Here is a 12652-nt window from a genome sequence, read left to right as displayed (position 1 = left end):
TTCAGAATTTTAATATAGAACAAAACACCTAAAGGAAGAGATAAATTTTATTCAGTGTTTTCATTATGTAAACTGATAGTAACCCCAATATTTTAAATTCTAATTTTAAATTCTAGAAAGAACCAAATAAGTAACTAATGTAGACAGACTGGTCAGGGTACCCTTCTATCCTTTTCAGGTGTGGCTGGTTCAGTTAGGCTTCAGAGCACTCCTACAGTGTGAGAAGACTTGATTACCACCCATTTGCTGGGGAGCTATTCTGCCCTGATAGAGAGCTCTGAGCCACAGGAGACTTACTTTTTCTTGTCAGCCACCCAATAAGATTGACCTAGACTGGAATGATTTTAGTTCTTCCTGTGAAAGATGAACCTACAAGTTCCATGTCTAATTTCCTGTTGTTATGATGTAGTTCTTTATTGTTTTCTCTAGGTGAATGGGAGGTTTGCAGGAACTGAGGAGGATGTTAGAATGTCAGGGAAAAGAAGTGGGAAGACATTGAAGGAGAGCCAGGAAGTCTAATAAAGCTGCTAACCCTGTCAGAAGTATTGGTATTGCACCAACAAAAATGCCCACATTTTAATAATAGAAATTGTTTACACATGTAGAAGTGTGATGTTCTCTGCCAAGATTCTGGAAAGAGCTTTTCAAATAAATACTAAAATGTATTCTTTGACCAATTAACATTTTTAAATTTTTTTCTAAAATCTTGAATTTTTTTTAGCTGAGGATTAGTGCATATGTTAAATTTATGGATACCTCATTATTCAGACACCCATGCCAAGATTGCTCTTAATGAACTGCATTTTGTTTTTAGAGTGAGTATAACAAGCATCATTATAACAACATGACTTTTATCACATAGATTTTAGGAATGCCAGGGACTAAATCATTACATATAGCAGAAATATCAGAATTATCCCCTATCCCCACTTCATAGCAAACAAAATCACAAGTGTTCTGGTTTATATATAAAATGTATGCTTTTGTATTACTACTCTTAGGCATGTATGTGTGTTTTTTGTTTTTTTGTTTTTGGGGGGGTTTTTTTGTCCTTAATCTGTATCACCTTTTCCCCCCAAAATCTCATATTTTCACTTTACAGGATTTGGGTTTTGTATTTTGTATTTTGTTTGTTACTGATTATATAGTATGAATATACCATAGTTTACATAATTATTTCTTGTTATTTGGACACTTCAGTTTACCAGTTTTTCCTGTTCTAGATAATGTTGCCATGAACTAACTATGCTTTTAAAAAGTGTTTTGGTAAGATAAATTTGCATTAGTAATTTGTAGATCCTTGATGAGCAGGAATGAATGTCTAGGGTTTCTGATACTAACTTCCAAGTTATCTCCGTGTTTTAATAAATCATAAACTCGTACTAGTTATAAATGAATGCTAAACTAAAATCAGTATTCTGTCTTTTCTCATTAGGGAGTTCTGGGAAATCGTTCATTCATTTACAGATGAGCAGAAAAGACTTTTCTTGCAGTTTACAACAGGCACAGACAGAGCACCTGTGGGCGGACTAGGAAAATTAAAGATGATTATAGCCAAAAATGGCCCAGACACAGAAAGGTAATTATTAAGTTGTGACTATATACCAAAAACCTTACATTCCATATCACACACATGGGAGCTGTCCAGGAGCTTCTGAGTACTTTTACAGTTTTATGTGGAACTCTCCAAATCACATGAACTAGTAGTTCAGAGAATATTTTGCTGCTGCTGTTTGAAATTTTTAAAACACTGGCCTACTTCAAAACTGTTACAGGACTCACTTCTTTTGGAATTTTGCAAATTGATAATCAGTTTTTAGTTCAGAATTTTTTTAATTGTAAAAGCTGTATTGTGTAATCTATTTCAGAATGGTTAAATTGAGGCTCAGAAAATTGTTCAGCACTAGATTTCTTAACATTTGAATCCAATTTCATAATCTTGATATTTAATTTTCTCTCTTCATTGTGTAAGTTAATGTTTTTGTTGAGTAAGGATCATACATGAATAGTAGCATATTTAAGGGTTTAAATGTATAGAAATATTTCTATTAGTATTCCACATTATTTGATGTATAATGGCTTTAATGTAAATTTATTTATATTTGTTATTAAGTCATTTATATAATCATACTGCCAAGAATATGTGTAACTGGCATTAAAGAACACAGACTTTGAAATCTTGAAAACCAGGTTTGAGTATTGTCTCCATCCTAGAGTAAATTAACTTCTCAGTGATGTCAATTCTGTAGTGGGGATAATGATAGGTTTATTGTGAGAAGATTTAGTTAGATCTAACAGTTGAGTACCTAAAACAGTATCTGGTATGTCATAACTCAGTGGATACAATATGTTATCATCAGTCATCATCTTTATCATCATTAGTATTGAATAATAGGTAAGATAAAAACAAACTGATATTTGGTAGTTGCACAGGAAAAACAAAGTTTATGAGTTGCATTGATTGTACTCTGCATTGCAAACCATCTCAACTATACATACCATCTAAAAGTAGGATTTTTTAATACTGAGCACATTGTCCACGATTTATTTTCCTATTTTCCCTCCTTCTCTCTATTTAGGTTACCTACATCTCATACTTGCTTTAATGTCCTTTTACTGCCGGAATATTCAAGCAAAGAAAAACTTAAAGAAAGATTGTTGAAGGCCATCACTTACGCCAAAGGATTTGGCATGCTGTAAAAAAAAAAAAAAAAAAAAAGAAAAGAAAGAAAAATGAAAAAAAGAAAAAAGGAAAAGAAAAAGAAATTTAAAATTTTAATAAATATAACAAGAAGGATAAAATTGGTGGTGATAGTGTCCCAGTACAAAAAGGCTGTAAGATAGTGAACCACAGTAGTCACCTATGTCTGTGCCTCCCTTCTTTATTGGGGATATGTGGGCTGGAACAGCAGATTTCAGCTACTTATATGAACAAATCCTTTATTATTATTGTTTTTTTTTTTTTTTTTTTTTTGCGTGAAAGTGTTACTTATTCTTTCACTTGTATGTACAGAGAGGTTTTTCTGAATATTTATTTTAAGGGTTAAATCACTTTTGCTTGTGTTTATTACTGCTTGAGGTTGAGCCTTTTTGAGTATTTAAAAAATATATACCAACAAAACTACTCTCCCAAGGAAAATATTGCCACCATTTGTAGACTGTGTAACCTTCAAGTATGTGCTATTTTCGTCCCTGTATCTAACTCAAATCAGGAACTGTGTTGTTTTTTTTTTTTTTTTTTAAACAATTTGCTTTGAAACTTGAAGTCTTGAAAACAGTGTGATGCAATTGCTGCTGTTCTAGTCCCCAAAGAGTTTTCTGTGCAAAATCTTGAAATCAATAAAGATGGAAGGGAGAACTTGGAATGTTTTAACTGCAGCCCTCAGAACTTTACTTTAGTAACAGCACAACAAATTAAAAACAACTCATGCCACAGTATGTCGTCTTCATGTGTCTTGGAATGAACTGTTTCAGTAGCCAATCCTCTTTCTTAGTTTATGAAAGGACAGGGATTATTTTGTTGTTGTTGTTATTGTTGTTGTTGTTATTGTTGTTGTTTTAAGTTTACTGGGGAAAAGTGCATTTGGCCAAAAGAAATGGTAGTCAAGCCTGTTGCAAGAAAGCTAGGAAGTTTGTTTATTATAAACGCAAAGCATGTGAAAGTGCACTTAAAATAAATTTTTTATTAATTACTTATTACCTGCATTTTAAATAGACAATCCAAAGTCTTCCCTTCATGTTGCCATCATCTTGTCTAATCAGCCATTTTATCAAGGCACATGATCAGTGTTGCAACATAATGGAAAGGATGGCTATTGTGCCTTGTTTTACTTAATCATACATTAAGCAGACCTGGAAATGAGTGGAACTATTACTCTTAAGTCCTATTTACATTGTGTATCCCCAAAGATTAAGTTTTACTTCAAAAAGGAAGTGTTAAATATTACTTTCATGTACTGTGGAAAAGTACAAATAGGTTTAAATTACTGGACATTCAGAAGTAAGTAGTTTCCCCTTTCTAGTCTTCTGTGTCTGTGATGTTAATTTCTTTTATTGCAATATAAAATAAAAGGATTATGTATTTTTAACTAAGGAGAGACATATGGATATATCCTTTTACTACAAGCTACATACAGCTAATGTGCTGAGCTTGTGCTTTGATGATTGTTTTAACAGACTACGATAGATCAACCTGATGATTTGTTTGAAATTGGCAGGAAAAATACAGCTTTTCAAATCACTGGAGGGGAAAAAGGATATCTTTCAGGATTATTTTAATTATTTTAGTAATTGAGACAGATCTGTTATGTACCATAATGCTAAATAAAACAGTGACATTTTTCATCATAATTTAGAGGAAAAAGAAAATAGTGCTTTCCATCTTGTGATAAGGTAACTTTTTTGTTGTTGTTGTTGTTGTTTTCTGGGCCAGCCTTTAGAACACTGTTAAGGTATGTACACTACCTTGATGCAAGGGACTCTCATGATACTACAGTCACCTTAAAGAGCGTCTCATCCATGTGCTTGTGTATAATGAAAGAAGGAGAGAAATCAAATACTCTGGGGGCATTTTATATAATAAATTCGTGAAGAAATGTGTGCTCTTCAGTTCTCAAGTTCTATTATCACAGTATTGAAGTTCTATAAATGTATTAACATATCTGTATGAAGTTTGTGAATGGTAATTGAGTATAGGTTATCAGATATAGAATTCACATCAAATAGACTTTTAACAAACAGTTCAAAATAAACCTACCCTTAAAAATATTTTAAGAGAAAAAGTCATTGGTTGTCCATACTAGCTGCTCTCACTCTCTTAGTAATTACCCTGGGTATGTTACCACCTCTCTTACCGTTGCCTCCTGTTCACTACTGTTTACTAGAATGCCATTGAACAGTATCTCAAGGAAGAGGAAAACAGAAATTTTGACTATAATGACTACTTCTACCCTAAATGTCTTATTATTAAAGTACTTTTTTGTCTGTACACTCTTACATATTTTGGTTATCTGTGAATCAGCCCACAGTCTGCAGGAAGCTCTGGGGGAAAAAATGAACCATAAACTAAAATAATTAGCTTTCCAAATGAAATAGAAACTTTCTTTTACATTTTATTATTTTAGAAAATTTAAAACATGCAACATAAAAATACAACCTGCTGCCAAACTCTTCTGGAGCCTGGCAGCTTCAGCAAATGAGTTGCATTTCCTCACCCTATATACTGCTCTCCTAGGTTTGTTAATTGTGTGATAAAATACAACTACAGCTTCCCTAGCTTTATTTTGCGATGCATACCTGTGTAGGGAGATAAATATCCAAAAAACAAAAACAAAACCTTGAAAATGAGGCTTCAAACTGAACTTGCTGATATTCATTCATTGGTTGTGACATAGCAACATCACTCCCTGTTCCCATAAGAACACAACTGCTGGGATTTCAGCCCCCATTTTGGGTTTTTCTCAAGAATTTCGTAACAGTTTCTTAGAAGGATTGTTTTCCTAAGACTACTTTATTTGTAGTCTTGATCCCCTTATCTGCTCGCTCTCTCTCACAACACACACATTCTCTCCCTCCCTCCCCCCCTCATATATATACATATACATTTTTTTTTTTTAACCTCTACCAGCTTCTTGATCATCTACCCTTCCCACCCCTTCCGTGAGCCACCAAAGAATTAAAAAGAAACTTCTGTTTGCTCCCTCTCATCTTCTACTCTGTGTTACTAGTCTATAAAGAATTTCCTGGGGAAGACTGTTAAATTCCAAGTCCCAAGACTTTTCCCCCTTCCCTGTTCAAATCTAGTAGGTTCGCGTTTGTTAAACACTGCAAGATTTTGATGTAGGTGTCTCATTGTGAGAAATGCTGCTAATCCATTTTTGTGCCACTGAAAATGCTCTCCTGAAGAATACTCAGAACCTTCTCAATTGCCAGTATGAACTGTTTAACCTTGCCAACACCTTGAACTTAATTTGGCTGCTACTCTGTTCCTTTTTCAGTTGGATGTATACCATCCAGATCTTGGATGGATACTATAATTCTACTTAAAGTTCTTGTCCAATTCTCTCTGGTCAACCTCAACCACTCCTTTTTGTCAGACCCTATCCCCAGGATAATCTTTCTGGTACCTCAAAGTTAATACCAGAACTTCATCTTGCGTCTCTACCTACTGTTACTTGTTTCTTCCTTAACAGGATCACTTTCAACCTAGTCATCGAAATCCCTCATCCCTCAGTTGTCACAGCTTGTACCTATCAATTCCTTTCCCCTCCAATCTCCGGAGTTGTTCATCATGCTTCCTTTCAGGTCCTGGTCCATTGAATCACCTGGTTGCTTTTAATAGCTTCCTAACTAACTGCCCTGACTGTAACTTCCAATCTTTTTCATTCTGCTAAAATAATTTTGCTAATTTAATACCCTCTGCTTCAAAATTTGCTTCCCTTTGAATATTCTTCAAGCTTGGCATCCAAAGCCCTCCATAAACTGGGCCCCACATGCTTTTCCAATTTTGCCATCTGTTACAGGCACTTCTCCCTGCATCTCCACCCAACATCTTCACTTGTGCTTATTTCATATTTCTCAAGTACCCCTCCAAATCAAAATTTAAAAAGCACCCATAAAAAACTTCATGGACCACCAACATGGACCCCCAAGTGCCTGTGTAACCTCACAGCAACCCACACTTCCCATGGTAGTTCAACTCTGGGGCACATTCCTTACAAAACAGCGAGGAGTACCAGGATGTGAGCAGATTCATGGTAAAGACTTTTTTTAATCATCTTTCCACCAGCTTGTAACCTCTTGGGTGATTGAAAACAGCTCAGCATGCAATAGAATGTTCAATGAAGCTTCCTGTTTTTCACTAAAAATGGCCTCTTTCTCCTTGTCTTCCCACACTTCCCCCCCAAAAAAAAGTTTGTTTTTTTATTAAATATTTAAATATTTGTGGCTAAAGGACTTGCTTCTTGAGGAAGTGGCTCCCCTGGATCAATGACTGTTCCAACCCATGGAAAGACAATAAGAGGGAAAGGAAAAGGACAGGTGTCCTTGAGAGCAATATTGTATGACTTCCCCAGCCCTACCCTTTGGATGTGCTCTCACAACCAGGAGTCTCTGTGCAGCCACGTTGTCTGTGGCCACACTCCTCTCAGTGGAGATAGGGGCAGGCATCTTACACCACCCAATGACTGCCAGCCCCTCATGTCTATCAAGGAACAGTCCTCTGCCAAACACTTTTTTATACTAAAACACCACAATGAATGAATGCCTGTTTATCCAGAACCTCATAACCATTACTACAAATCAACCCTGAAATCAGGATTCTTAGGTTCGTTTGAACAGCACCTGGAATAATCATTCTAGCTGTCTTCTGGTCTTTAGGAAACCATAGGAAATGGGATAAGCGTGTGTCTGGTACACAGCTGTCAAGAGTGTAGACTTCAGTGTCATGACTCTGGTCCTCAGTCCTGGCCCTGCCCTTCCCTCAGCTTGGATTATCATATACAAGCCCACCTCATTGCTGGTTATTAGGATTCAATGAAGTTGAGATATAGATGCTAGACAACCTGGTGCAAGACAGACTGAGATAGATTCGCTCAATATTTGCCAATTAAAAGGAGTCCATTGAGAGGTTGGAGATAATGATTGCCTTTGCAGGAGTTGAACCTCTCTCATCCACCTCAAAGTGGAGGAGGGGTACTTCCCTCATTTTTGTTTTTGCTTTGATTAAGATAAAATCCACATAACAAAATTCACTCTTGAAGTGTGCAATTCATGGCTTTTAGAATATTCATGAAATTGTGCAATCATCGCCATTATATACAGAGCACTTATCACTATAAAAAATAATCCTGTACCCATTAGGAGTGACTGTTTATTCTCCCCTCAACAGTCTCCCCAATACCCCACACAAACACACACAACAAAGCCCCTGGTAATCACTAATCTTTCTGTCTATAGATTCGCCTGTTTGGGACATTTCATATCAATGGATTCGTGCAGTATGTGGCCTTTTGTCTAACTTTCCACTTAGAACAAGGTTTTCAAGGTGCATCTATGTTGTAGCATGAATCAGTACTTCATTTCTTTTATGGCTGAATAATATTTCATTTTATTGATATACCATATTTTTGTTCACTCATTTGATGGATATTTGCATTATTTCTGTTTGTTGGCTATTATAAATACTACTACTATGAACATTTGTGTACAGGTTTCTATGTGGATATCAGTTTTTATTTCTCTTGGTTATGTACATAGGAGTGAAATTCCTGGGTCGTATGCCTACTCCTTTCAAGGAACTATCAAACTTGTCCAAAGTGGCTGTACTATTTGACATTTCCATCAACAAGTGTGTGAGAGTTCCAATTTCTCTACATCTTGGCCAACACTAAATTATTACTGACATTTTTATTCTAGCCATCCTAGTGAGAGTGAAGTATTTAATGGTTTTGATTTGCATTTCCTTAATGGCTAATAAGGTTGAGCATCTTTTCATGTGCTTTTGGCCATTTGTTCATCTTTGGAGAAATGTCTATTCATATCCTTTACCTATTTCTTAATTGGGTTCTTTTTATTACTGAATTCTTTTTTCTGGATGCAAGTTCCTTACCAGATAAATTACTTGCAAATATTTTCTCCCATTCTTTGGATAGTATTTTCACTTTCTGGATGGTGCTCTTTGAAGCACAAAGTTTTCAATTTTGGTGATGTCCAAATTCTCTCTCTTTGTGTGTGTGTGTGTGTGATTTGTGCTTTTGGTATATCTTTAAAGAAAAAAATTTACCTACTGCAAGTCATACCTGTTTTAAGTGTCTTATAGTTTTAGGTCTTTCATCCATTTTTGCCTATTGTGCATTGTAGGAGTCCAGCTTCATTCTTTGACATATGGATGTCCAGTTGTCCAAGCACAGTTGTTGAAAAGACTTGTTTCCCTATGAATGGTCTTGGCACCATTATTGGGAAGTAATTGACTGTAAATATTAGACTTTATTTTCGGACTTTCAGTTTTATTCCATTGATATATATGTCTGGCCTTATGCCAGTACCACACTGTCTTGATTATCATAGCTTAATTACGATAGCTCGGTTTTGAATTTGGGATGTGTGAGTCCCCCATCTCCGTTCCTTTCCAAGATCATTTTGTCTACTTGAGGTCTCTTGCAGTGCCATATGAATTTTATAGTCAGCAAAACACACAGCTGGAATTTTGATAGGGATTGTGTTGTGTTTATAGGGAATATTGCTATTTTAACAATATAATGGTTTCCAATCCATGAACATGGGATGTCTCTCCATTTGTTCAGGTCCTTAATTTTTTTCATTGATGTTTATAGATTTCAGGGTACAAGTCTTGACTTCTTTGGTTAGATATTTTCCTAAGTTGTTATTTTTGATGCTACTATAAACATTTGGATTGCTAATTGCTAGTATATAAAATATAAATAATTTTTGTATATTGATCTTGTATTCCCCTTCCTTCCTTCCTTCCTTCCTTCGGAGTTTGTATATACAACATTGTGCATCTGTGAATAGAAATAGTTTGACTTCTTCCTTTCCACTCTGGATTCTTTTTGCTTGTTCTTCTTGCCTAAGTGCTTAGTCAGCACTGCTAGTATAATATTGAATAGAAGTGGCAAGAACAGACATCTTTGTCTTATCCTTGATTTTAGGAGGAAAGCATTTATTCTTTCACTATCAAGTGTGATGTTAGCTGCGAGTTTTTCATAGATGCTTCAGGTTGAGGAATTTTTTGTTTGTTGAGTGTTTTAATCAAGAAAGGATATTGGAGGGGTGCCTGGGTGGCTCACTTGTTAAGCATCTGCCTTCGGCTCAGGTTGTGATCCCAGGGTCCTGGGATCAAGCCCCACATCAGGCTCTTTGCTCAGCGGGAAGCCTGCTTCTCCCTCTGCTCCGCCCCCCTGCCACCTCGCCGCTTGTGTTCCTGCTCTTGCTGTCTCTCTCTCTTTGTCAAATAAATAAAATCTTTTTTAAAAAAATGATATTGGATTTTGTCAAATGCTTCTGCATCTAATAGGGTATATTATTACATTGATGGATTGAACCAAGCTTGCATTCATGAGATAATCGTACTTGTCCATGGTTCACAAACCTTTTTATATGCTGCTGGATTTGGTTTGCTAACATTTCTTTAGAATATTTGTATCTGTGTTGATAAGAAATATTGGTCTGTAGTTTTCTTGTTATATCTTTGTCTGGTTTTTATATCAGGGTAATACTGGTTTCATAGAATGAGTTGGAGGCTTTCCTTCATCTTAAAGTCAGTGAGGTATGTTTCGAATGAAATAATTGGAGACCTTGACCTTGTGATCTTTAGATTTGGGGGAACACAAGGATGGTACTTGACTCCTCCTGGAAAGGGTCCTTGGGTAAGATGTGGCTGAAGGGAACTGTGACAACTGAAGAAAGGGCACATTCACCAATAATGGGGCAGAGGTGTATGTTTCCCATAAGCCACATGTGGTTGTAAGAGGTGAGCCATCTTGCAAATTACCCTACATATGTTGGCTTGCGTGTGGCAAACCACCCAACATCTGAGCACCATCAAACGTAGAAGCTGTGAGGGGAGGAGAAATGGGAAGCTGCCAGCCAAACTAGAGATTCTCAATTGGGGTTCCCAGTAGGACATATTTCATGAAAGAAAGCTATTAACTCCCACCTCTCCTTGAAGGTCCAATACCCTATTATAGCTGCACCAACTAGATATGGCAGAAACCTTTTCTATAAATCCCTCCCTTCCAGAAGGGCCAGAAACAGCTGTTTAGTAAGAAGAAAGGTAAAGGGAGGAAGAGAAAAGAAGCGGTTGTTCATATACCTGTCTTTAGCCTTCCCACCTAGAGGGAGACCTGAGTGCGAGTTATGTTTTCAGTTAAGAGAGTTTCACTAGTGTGGACTTAATACCAGAAATCTTACATGACCTGAGATTTCATCCCTGAAAAAAACATTCAGAGCCAGAGAGCAGGTTTGCAAAAAGAAAGTTGTCTTCTGCTGCTCCACACTCCCCTCCCCCATACACATACACACAGTCCTCATTATTTAGTAAATCAGACTTATGGAAAGAACTTGGGACACAAGACGATGATGATATGATAAGGAAAGATTTCTACAGGACATACCAAAACCTGCTTCTTATCCTATTCCAACTGAAGTGTGATTTTTTTTCCTTTCATTAACATTTACTAACAAATTCTAATTGAATGCTTGCCACATTGCAGGTTTGCTGGAAGTTTTAGATTGATTCAAAACTGTTTGTCTATTATGGGGAGACAATCTAATAGGCCAGACATGTACAGACCACTAAGGGTAATAAAAGTATGTAAAGGTACAATTTGAGCAGAGAATTCAGATCCAAAAATTTTTCAAGTAGGAGATAAAGGTTTAACTCAATCTTAACAGATGGAAGGTATATACTAGGCAAAGTGGAGAGTGTTCAATATGCCTGAGTGTGAGGCATAAAAGGATCAAGATGGGGTTGGAAAGGACAATGATAGATCAGATCACGGAGGGCCTTGTAGACCATACCAAACACTTAGGACTTAATTTTGCAGACATTAAGAAGCAAAGATAATCAGTTTTGCATTCTATATCTATTTTATAATATAAACTGGAGGAGCATAAATGCCATGTGGTCTTTGTAGTTAGGAGACTATTGACATAATGCTAGAAATGCATATAAGAGCTGAGGATAGAAGGGAAGGAACAATCTAAGACATGTTAGGGACTGGAACCAGGAGACTGATTAGAAGATATTCTTGCATGGGGTAGAGTGGAGTCATAAGAACTACCACATTTCTGGTTTGGGTAACTGGGTAGATAGTGGGGCTGTTGGTCTAAATAGAAGATGAGCAGACTTTGGAGGGAAAGCTAGTACAGTTGGGTTTAGTTGTTTTAGTTGAAGTAGCTGAAAGATATGCAAGTGGAGCTGTCCACAGAGAGTTAAATACGTATGTCTAGAGAAAAGCATACACAGAAGATAAAAATGTTGGCTCTTCCTCATATAGGTCATATAGGTCATAGCTGAACCCATAGGTAGGAACCAGGGAAAGGGAATAAAGGGAAGGAAGAACATGGTCAGTATCCCTGGAAAATGGTAGCATTTGAGTTACACATGGAACTTTCAGTAAAGGAAAATTGTTGATGTTGTCCTTGTTAGTTTGCACATTTTTATGTGTGCTCCACTAGAAACCAAGCCCAATGAAGGCAGGGATTTTTTTCTTATTCATGGCTGTGCCCCCAGTGCCAGCAGCAGAATGTAAACATGCTTTATGTAGCTACACAGCAACCTGGGTGTCTCAGAAACTCCTTTTCATCCTCACTGCTGTACCTTTGCACACCACTGACTGACACCCTCCCCTCAATTGCAACTCCTCTTGCAGCTTTTTAGAAGAGTGTATATGTACATCACATGAAGATAAATCAGCTAAGGGAAAATATTTTAAAACTTTTGAAATATGATATATAAACTCCAAAATCAATTACATCAATTATCCACCTTTCAGGACCTATCACTGCCTGACACTGCTGGGTTTGATCTCCACCTCAGTGGGCCCTAAAGGGGACAGTAGTGATATAAAATCTGTTACTTGAGGCAAATAAGAAGGTAGGCTTGCTCTAAAGATAACACCAAGGGCAAGAA

At 36.6% G+C, this 12652-nt stretch overlaps 2 protein-coding genes across 8 annotated transcripts in view; one reads left to right on the top strand and one right to left on the bottom strand.

The window, feature by feature from the left end:
• The window catches only part of UBE3A (ubiquitin protein ligase E3A), a 96737-nt gene extending 93368 nt beyond the window's left edge, over positions 1-3369 (top strand). For all 5 annotated transcript variants that reach the window (XM_032395367.1, XM_032395368.1, XM_032395371.1 and 2 more), the window contains exons 12-13: positions 1436-1579; positions 2580-3369. In XM_032395367.1, coding sequence (XP_032251258.1) covers positions 1436-1579; positions 2580-2700 — 265 coding nt within the window. In that variant the 3' untranslated portion in view covers positions 2701-3369. The remainder of the gene's footprint in view (positions 1-1435; positions 1580-2579) is intronic.
• LOC116626175 overlaps positions 1-12652 on the bottom strand; it is a 222725-nt gene that overhangs the window by 78976 nt on the left and 131097 nt on the right. The window contains exon 8 of one of the 3 annotated variants that reach the window (XR_004298187.1): positions 2565-2694. The exons of the other annotated variants lie outside the window; for them this stretch is intronic. The gene's annotated coding sequence lies outside the window, so the exon portion shown is untranslated. Of the gene's footprint in view, positions 1-2564; positions 2695-12652 lie in introns of those variants that run through there. 3 annotated transcript variants of the gene reach the window in all.

The sequence above is a fragment of the Phoca vitulina genome, unplaced genomic scaffold (genome assembly GCF_004348235.1).
Source record: "Phoca vitulina isolate PV1807 unplaced genomic scaffold, GSC_HSeal_1.0 scaffold84, whole genome shotgun sequence".
Lineage (NCBI taxonomy): Eukaryota > Metazoa > Chordata > Mammalia > Carnivora > Phocidae > Phoca > Phoca vitulina.
Note: the sequence above shows the minus strand (reverse complement) of the source record. Positions and strands in the feature narration are given on the sequence as shown.